Source organism: Hemibagrus wyckioides, linkage group LG01, assembly GCF_019097595.1.
Source record: "Hemibagrus wyckioides isolate EC202008001 linkage group LG01, SWU_Hwy_1.0, whole genome shotgun sequence".
In the NCBI taxonomy this organism is placed as follows: Eukaryota; Metazoa; Chordata; class Actinopteri; order Siluriformes; family Bagridae; genus Hemibagrus; species Hemibagrus wyckioides.
Genome location: NC_080710.1, coordinates 17,499,972 through 17,508,279, shown reverse-complemented (window position 1 = coordinate 17,508,279; position 8,308 = coordinate 17,499,972). Strand labels below are relative to the sequence as shown.

Below are 8,308 nucleotides of genomic sequence, written 5' to 3'. Positions count from 1 at the left end.
GAGGAATATCAGGTTCCCAGTTCCATTTTAGCACCTCCTCCTCTTCCACCAAAACAGAACACCCTGTCCTCTCCATGCCCGTCTCCCAAACCACACGTCCGTCCTCCCATAAGAGACAGGCTGGTTAAAAGTCACAGTAACTCAGTGAGTGTCTTTTTGCAGTCAGTCAAAACTATTGCTGTTGTATCAGTTGCCACATACGTATTTAACTTTAAATTGAATTCCGTATGTATATGATTACAGTATTAGTATTTTATAGCAAGAATCAATTCAGTTGCCTGTTTTGTAGCATATTTTATCAATGAATGATAAAAAGCTCTGTCTTTTCTCTCTAGGCTGCCTGTAACAATGTGCCATATTCAGAAAACCAACAGACTGAAGAAACCTCAGACAAGTACAAAGACAAAATCTTTTTAAAGCATAAATATTGATAAGTATAATCATTATTATATATTTTGAGACAGCTAAAATCATTTACATTAATTATTAACTTATTTCCTATACTTTTCACCTTATAGTTTTATATGTAATTTAAGGGATAATTATACATAATAATACATATACATATAATACATATATTTTTTAAGTATTACAGTACTTTCTCACTGTTTTATTCTTTTTCTCTGCAGACAGCTGCAACGTGATGCTGAACAGAGCTATACATCACCCTCCTATTCTGGCAGAAAAGGTATCTATCTCTCTGTCTTTACTTTGCATCCAAGTGCAAAGGTTTGCACCTGCTCACCCCCGCCTCACCTCCGCTCACCCCCGCCAACTCGTTTTTACATGTTGAATGTGCAAAGTGTCCACATGAGCAAAGGATATGAAAGAGGAGAAGGCAGAGGGTTGTTAAAATGTATTAGACAGTCACATTTTAATTTTGATTATTAATATATTACAATACAATAGTTAAACTTTGATAATAAACTGATATAATTTTAATAGTTAAATCTATTTATATTTATTCATTTATTTTTGTTAAAAGGAAACTTAATGAAACATCATTAATGATACTTAATGATGTTTTGTCACTTTCCTTCAGGTCTTTATATTAATTGAATATTTAGGGACAGATTATATAGGGCAGTCTATTTTCAATGAATGTTAGATGCTTACAGCTAAAATAATGAAAATTATAAATTCCAAGAATTTCCAATGGCCTCAGATTATATCTGTCGACTCATCAATAGCATGCACTAATCTGAACTGTTCAAATAACCTCAAGGATCATTGTGTTAAACATTTCACTCATACACTGACATCTTGTGGCAAATATTAAAAAAAAAACTAACTTTCCTTTTTAGAAAAAGGCATAACCACACAATCCTCTCATTCTTTCCTTTTTTCAGGTGCAGCCCCATGGTCAGGGCCAGCACATTTAGGACAAAAGAAAAAAGAGAAACAAAGGGAAGTGGTAGAAGACTGGAGTGATTTTGAAACAGATTTGCTAGCAGGAAGACAAAATCAAAGAAGTTCTCAGAGACAGAGACAGCTCTCATCTTTGACTTTCCTGGAAGATTTCACCATGGAAACAAAAAACTGAATTGTGTTTTCTACACTGTAAAAATGTCCATGTAATTTGCAATAAAATATGGTTAAAAAAGAACAGTAAAAAACTTTAAATGAAGAAATAGGGAACGCTGTATTAGTGTGTTAGGAATATAAATAAATTCCATAATTTTTTTGTAACAATTTTTAAGCCTTAACAAATTTTGTTGTATAATGTACTGTCTTTAACATGGTGAAACACCATCATGTATTAAACACAGTTTTACATTTCATTTTACATGCCCAGACCGTATACATTATCAGTGGACTTTACATGAATAAATACAAAGCACCCCTCCCATCCCCCAATAAAGTATGCTTAATGCACAGTAAGATTGCATATTTAATGGTAATACTAAAAAGCCACACAAGGGTTGGCTGTTAATTGCTAATTGCAGATTACTGTTAATAACCAATGTTCATTCCCATAAAATGTAGAGGCAGGGAAACTATTTAACCTTATCACAATAATTTTCAGTAATGTTCTGGCGACAACAGCTGCCAGTAAAGTTAACAGAATTTTTACATAGGGCAAACAATCTAAAATTTTAAGTAGACTAGATTTCATAAAATATACCACAAAAAATTGACACATTCTGCCTTATTCTACCTGAAGTAGAAGCTTGTTCATAATGACAAAGGTTAGATAATGTGTAGTTTGAGATATTTAGATTATGTAGCCTGATAAGGAAACTCAAAAAGAAAGAAAACTGAAAAACACTGTGTGTGAGTGTGTATGTGTGTAAATCTAAATTTATATTATGGGAATCCAAATAGACAAGCTCAATAAGAAATTAATCCTTTTGGTCCAAGACAATCCTAGAAAACTGCTATTCTGAAATTCTGAATAAAAGAAATGGTTAATAAGAGGCCGAGAGAGTATTTCTACTTGCAGAAGTTAAAATTTATTCTAGATATATAACTAGACCATGCATTTTTTCTATATCTGGTCTGATAGCAAAAGCTTACTGTATATACAGGTACTAAAGTCAGTTAGGAGTTTGATATATTTTTTTTTAAAAAAGGAGGTGGAAGTCACTGTCAGAGCAGGGGTATTTTTTATTCATGCTACCCAATTCTACTTGGTCATTTTTTTGATGTGTGAGTGGGAACAAAAATAGACAGCACAACAGAGAACTCCCAAAGTCATACAGGATGACACATGGGTGAAAAAGAGTGCCAGGTGGACAATGAAATAAAGAGTGTGACAAGGAGCAAAAGCAGATGGAATACAGAGAGAAACTCTAAGGGTTTGCTGCAATGACATCTTTGATCCAGTAGAGGAAATCGCACACTTTGACGTAGACACCGGGGTAGCCTGGCAGGCCACAGCCTTGACCCCAAGACACCAGCCCATGCACCTCTCCATAACACACCAGCGGACTGCCTGCATCTCTCTGACAAAAACATCCAAGATCACATTGAATTTCACTCATTCAATCGTCTGTAGATGTGAAAAAATGGCTGCAATTCTAACACGACAGATACACAAAGTCAATTGTTTGAGTTTAAATAAAACAAGCTTTGGCTTGTGAAGTCTGACATCAGCTTTTTGCAGTTGCATTTTTATACTAATAAAAGACTATATTACGTACAGAGCAGGCATCCTTGCCACCCTCCTTTTGGCCGGCACACACCATTCTACGGGTCAGCATACCAGGATAAGACTTCTCACACTCCTGCTCACCCACAATTGGGATATCAGCACATTGAAGACGAAATGGCATGAATACTGTTTGGATATGTAAGAGACAATGTTGCTAATTAATTAAAAGCATGTATTTAAAGAAATAAAAATATGCAGTATAACTGTTACATGCAGTATATCAATATAAGTGGTACACTCTTTCAAACCAGCCTATAATAATATTTCTGATTTTAATATTACTTGTCAACTATTTCTAGCTGAGTTTAGAATTATGTATAAATGTGGATGTTCTTACAGGAATCTGCATAGAGAGACCCCCAGCCAGAGACAGTACAGGGCATTCCATCAAAAGGACAGCCAGTTGGCAGAGAAATTGGCCGCACCGCATTAGTCACTTTCACTGGGTGGTACAGCTTAATTAGCATAATGTCATAGTCCAGAGTCTTGTAGTCATAGCTAGTGATAAGACAGGATAGCAAACAATTTTAGACATGTACTGTAGCTGTTGCATTCCTATAATTTCCTTGTATCATAACAAGTAGCACATTTATTCAAGAATTTGTTGCTGAGAAAAAAAAGTACTTGCTTGGGATGCCAGATAATATTTTCTATCTTCATAAGCTGCTCAGTTCCCTCAAACACACGCACATCATGATCTCCCAAAATAAGTTGCATGCTGTAGGGACTTAAAAAAGAAGATAAAGACAAAGATGCATGTTAAAATTAAGATCTTGGTATACACAGATTACTCTGACGAACAAAAATGGCTACTACAACATGAATGATAAACCTGACACTGATTCTATCAGGACAGCTAATCCAAGGTTAGATGCTGCTGAGATACAAGCTGGTAACTGCTCAACTGATCCAGCTGGATCACCTGAGCAAAGGTGTCTGATGTTGGAAGATCACCTGAAACACCTGATTACCTGAGGGAACATGGCCCTCATAGCCAGGTCATGGCCTACTGTTAAGCAAATGGCCTACTGTTGCAAGTACACAATTATTCATAAATAACTCACTGTATTGTCCTTTTTCAGAAGGGTAATGCCTATATTAATGGTGCAAAGTAAATTCATTTAACTTTCGCTGGATGTCCAAGAGCCAAAGATATGGAGAACTTAACTTAATTTCACATAGTTTGGGATCGTAATGCCAAAAAAACCAACAAGATGTTATTAAGAAGTGAACACAAAAATAGTTATATGTTGTTGTGGTTCAGATATGATTCAGTGGTAATGGTACTTTACATCTGTGTTGTACTTACTTGTACCAGCACTGGGCAGTAGAGAGCACCCACTGTTCATTGATGAGCACTCCTCCACAGAAGTGGTAGCCATAGTGTAGAGACACCATCCATGGCTGTGAATGAGCAACACACTCAGAGCCTCCGACAATTCTTTCTTCAACGCTGGGTGCTGCCACTGTGATCACATCAAGCACACACATGTACATACACACAATGAAATTTATAACCATTCATATTGTTGAATCTTTGGTATTGCTTATATGATGGGTTTTCACAGCTCATCATTCTAAAATGAGTTCTCTTTCTGACTTTCGACTGATCTCTAAAGACACTATGCACCATTTAATGTTGTTTAGATAATAATGAAGCGTAAAACAATGAAAGACAGGAAAAAAATTCATTTGTCATAAGTCACAATGTTAAATATATATCTATACTTCTAAATGTATAATATCACTACTTAAGTGGTAAAATGTTAATTTCTTTACCAGCAGCTCCTACTAGTGCCAGCAAAATGATCAAGCTCATGTTGATTGCTTCAGCAGCCAAACAGAGTGTCATGTAACTTCATATATATACCAGCTTTAGACCAGTTGCACACACACCTGGCTTAAAGCCACTGACATTGTTCAATGGTTAACTTCTCTGAAGGTTTGACATGACAATGGCATACTACAAGTAGCTGTACATAATTAAAATATAAATGAAACTTAATAGTGAAATGATCTTCTCTGATTCAGAGCCTCAGCCCTTACAACATTACAACATTACCGTACAACATTAACATTAATAACACTGAAATTAAGTTTATTTCAATAATGCCTACTACACAGTACAAATTGTTCTAGATTGAATGCCAGGTAGTGTGTGAAAACAACCACATGCTGTAATGACCATGACACTTGCCACAAAATTGCAATACATGATTGGGTCAGAATAGCAAACATGTTTAAAACACCTTGGGATAATTTTCTTGTATAAATAAGGATAAAGTTTTTATGAGAATGCAAGCAGGAGAATGTGAACAGACATGTTTATCTCAGCTGCTATACTTTGTGGCTTCATTTTTCCTGAGCAAATATATCCAAATCTGTTAAGCTGAATGGAAAAGAACTCAAGACTGCCAAACTGCAGAAAACATTTCGTAGATAACATTGAATCACACAAATAAACCTCATTAGATATTTGCCATATGTTTGAAATATAAAGACACTGTTTTATATATTGGTCAAGCATGTTATATGTAGTTGGCAATTCAGTGTATTAAAAGAAAAGTTTTACTACTCACCTAAGTGTTATAGAGTATATTTTGATCACATTAGCAGTGTGTGAAAATCCAATGTGTACATAGGTAAGAGGGAGGGAGGGAATGAGAGAGAGAGAGAGAGAGAGAGAGAGAGAGAGAATCTGTGTTCTCTTGCACATGTGCTGCAATGAGATAAACACACTGCTATAAATGCAGCACAACTGACCATGCTGTGTCCAGACAGGTAAACAAAGTGGGAAGCATGATGATCTTATTGTTTGCTCTTCTCGGTGCTGCAGGTAAGGAAGAATATCATCTAGTTTCCTATATAAATTTTAGCGCATGCAGAGATTTTTGTCGGCTACTTTTTGCTTCCATGATATAAAAGATAAAAATTAATTCCCTGCTTTATTCTGGCCTAATATATTATGTATGTATTACACCTCCCCTGGCCTTGTAGTACAAGAGACTAAATGACTTCATTATTTTTTTTTATGTATGTGTGTGTCTCAGTGGCAGCACCGCTGGATGATAAGATAATTGGTGGTTATGAGTGTGCGGCTCACTCTCAGCCCTGGCAGGCCACTTTGAATATTGGATATCATTTCTGTGGTGGTTCCCTCATCAATGACCAGTGGGTCATCTCTGCTGCTCACTGCTGGATTGAGTTAGTATTAAAGATCCATTCCATTAACCAACACCCATTTGCTGCTAGAACATTCTAAACTCTTCATTTGTACTTGTCTACTATTCTATACATATGTATATGCTTTATTTTTGTCACCTCAGTCCCTATAGTCAGATAGTTATCCTGGGTGAGCACCACATCTGGGAGTATGAAGGCACAGAGCAGTACATGGCTGTGGATGCCATCTACTGGCACCAGAGTTATGACTATCAGACACTGGACTTTGACATCATGCTGTTGAAATTAGCCCACCCTGTAACAATAAATCAGTTTGTGAAGCCTGTTGCTCTGCCCACGGCATGCCCGACTCCAGGGGAGATGTGTACGGTTTCTGGATGGGGCAACATCTATACTGACTCAGGTTAGTCCAAGTGAAGTAATAAAAAGGCATGCAACCAATATTGCTTTTTCACTGAATTTATTTTAATACCCATCTAATATGGACCAAATACATAATACAATAGCAATGATTCCCAAATACCCCTTTTAACTTAAAAGTATAATACATTATGCTCACACATACAGAGAGAAGCTTCATAAAGCTGCAGGTATTATGTTAAGTGCTAAGAAAATATGTTTGTGAAAAGTTTGCGTTGTAACATTCCCATGCCCCTCTAACACTTTTACATGTTCCTGACTTTTAGTGTTCAACCCATTCAACCTCCAGTGTGTAGAAGTTCCCATTCTCTCTCAAGCAGCCTGTGAGAACGCATATCCAGGACAGATCACGAAGAACATGGTGTGTGCTGGCTATCTGGAGGGAGGCAAAGATGCCTGTCAGGTGTGACACATATTCTTATATCTTCTACAATTGACACATTATATACAATATTATAATGTCATACATTATATATGTGTTTATCTATAGATTCTTGTACATATATACAACACTGTTACACATTACTGCTCGTTTTCAACATGCAAGATATTTGCATTGTGTGTATTATAGTCCTTTTAGCCCTTCAATAAAAATCATTACACACATGCCATTGTAGATCATTTGTAAATGGTTTACAAATTCAAATGTTTAAAAGTTATAGTATAAATTCCCTTCTATTAGCAACAATGCAGAAAATCTTCTTATATGTCTTTTACACACTCTGACTCTATATTTTTCTTTCAGGGTGACTCTGGAGGTCCATTGGTGTGTAACCGTGTACTGCATGGTATTGTATCCTGGGGTTATGGCTGTGCTCAACCTAATTATCCTGGTGTTTACACTAAAGTGTGTGCTCTGATGCCATGGATCAATGACATACTTAACAACTATTAGTCTTCCAGAAAACCACACCAGTCACCTTTATTACACAATTTTTTAAGACTGCTGTACTACATAAATAGTAGAAACCTGAATAAGATCAAATAAAAATGCATATAGAAGTATGGAATAGTAGATTTACTTCTAATATAATACAATGCATTTTGAATTCATGTGCATGCCCATGAAATTGTAAATGTATTTTCAAGAACAAACATTATGAGATATGTGATTTTTTTTTCCACATTGAATACATGAGTGTTAAGCATGCTCAATGTGTTAATGGGGTTTAGTTTATATTCCTACCATATTGCTTGCACCTAAGAATACAATTAACAAAGAAGGATTCTTTTACATAAGTGACATTCGAATGTAGTCTATAACCATTACATATGCAATATTACAATCAGAAAAATATGTAATACCTGCTTTTACATAATGTAAAAACACACACATAAATAAAGTAAATATATGTAAATGTTAAATGCAAAGTTAAATGTTAAAATCATACATTCAGCTTCAGTATGCACTGCAAGTGAAGCTTATCCTGGCAACACTGGGCCCAAGGTGAGAGAATTTACCTATAATGAGATGCAAGTCCATGCACACACATTTACACTGACTCACATCTACAGGCAAATACTCAAACATGCATATTTCTATGGAGTATA

General features: G+C 35.7%; 3 protein-coding genes across 5 annotated transcripts in view; 2 read left to right on the top strand and 1 right to left on the bottom strand.

Annotated features, from left to right (window-relative positions):
• Positions 1 to 1,606, top strand: part of cblc (Cbl proto-oncogene C, E3 ubiquitin protein ligase) — a 10,981-nt gene extending 9,375 nt beyond the window's left edge. Inside the window, exons 9-12 of one of the 2 annotated variants that reach the window (XM_058385664.1) lie at positions 1 to 144; positions 336 to 394; positions 630 to 688; positions 1,350 to 1,606. The exon at positions 1 to 144 is cut by the window's left edge and continues 9 nt beyond it. In XM_058385664.1, coding sequence (XP_058241647.1) covers positions 1 to 144; positions 336 to 394; positions 630 to 688; positions 1,350 to 1,543 — 456 coding nt within the window. In that variant the 3' untranslated portion in view covers positions 1,544 to 1,606. The remainder of the gene's footprint in view (positions 145 to 335; positions 395 to 629; positions 689 to 1,349) is intronic. The other variant, XM_058385673.1, reaches the window with a different exon arrangement.
• Positions 1,607 to 2,589: 983 nt separating this feature from the next.
• LOC131350799 (trypsin-like) lies at positions 2,590 to 5,079 on the bottom strand. The gene is made up of 6 exons (XM_058385702.1): positions 4,934 to 5,079; positions 4,464 to 4,620; positions 3,783 to 3,881; positions 3,492 to 3,652; positions 3,144 to 3,280; positions 2,590 to 2,945 (listed from the first exon to the last, which is right to left on the bottom strand). Exons 1-6 carry the CDS (start codon positions 5,004 to 5,006, stop codon positions 2,793 to 2,795), a joined length of 780 nt encoding a protein of 259 aa, XP_058241685.1. The 5' UTR covers positions 5,007 to 5,079; the 3' UTR covers positions 2,590 to 2,792.
• A 752-nt stretch (positions 5,080 to 5,831) lies between these two features.
• Positions 5,832 to 7,762, top strand: LOC131350808 (serine protease 1-like). 2 transcript variants are annotated; one of them, XM_058385724.1, is made up of 5 exons: positions 5,832 to 5,990; positions 6,205 to 6,358; positions 6,481 to 6,740; positions 7,024 to 7,160; positions 7,503 to 7,762. In XM_058385724.1, the coding sequence occupies exons 1-5, from the start codon at positions 5,954 to 5,956 to the stop codon at positions 7,650 to 7,652; spliced, it is 738 nt and encodes a 245-aa protein (XP_058241707.1). In that variant the 5' UTR covers positions 5,832 to 5,953; the 3' UTR covers positions 7,653 to 7,762. The 2 variants fall into 2 exon arrangements, with proteins under 2 accessions (XP_058241707.1, XP_058241697.1); XM_058385714.1 differs by lacking the exon at positions 5,832 to 5,990 and having other exon boundaries at positions 6,165 to 6,358.
• The last annotated feature ends 546 nt before the right edge of the window (positions 7,763 to 8,308 follow it).

Bases quoted from the DNA above. Each gene is read 5' to 3' on its own strand.
- LOC131350799 (XM_058385702.1), bottom strand. From the start codon at position 5,006: ATGACACTCTGTTTGGCTGCTGAAGCAATCAACATGAGCTTGATCATT. The intron at 3,882-4,463 runs GTAAGTACAACA...TTCTTTTTTAAG, and splicing joins ACTGCCCAGTGCTGGTACAA to TCCCTACAGCATGCAACTTA. The intron at 3,281-3,491 runs GTAAGAACATCC...ATATCCAAACAG, and splicing joins GTCTCTCTATGCAGATTCCT to TATTCATGCCATTTCGTCTT.
- LOC131350808 (XM_058385714.1), top strand. From the start codon at position 6,165: ATGACTTCATTATTTTTTTTTATGTATGTGTGTGTCTCAGTGGCAGCA. The intron at 6,359-6,480 runs GTTAGTATTAAA...TTGTCACCTCAG, and splicing joins GCTGCTCACTGCTGGATTGA to TCCCTATAGTCAGATAGTTA. The intron at 6,741-7,023 runs GTTAGTCCAAGT...CCTGACTTTTAG, and splicing joins CAACATCTATACTGACTCAG to TGTTCAACCCATTCAACCTC.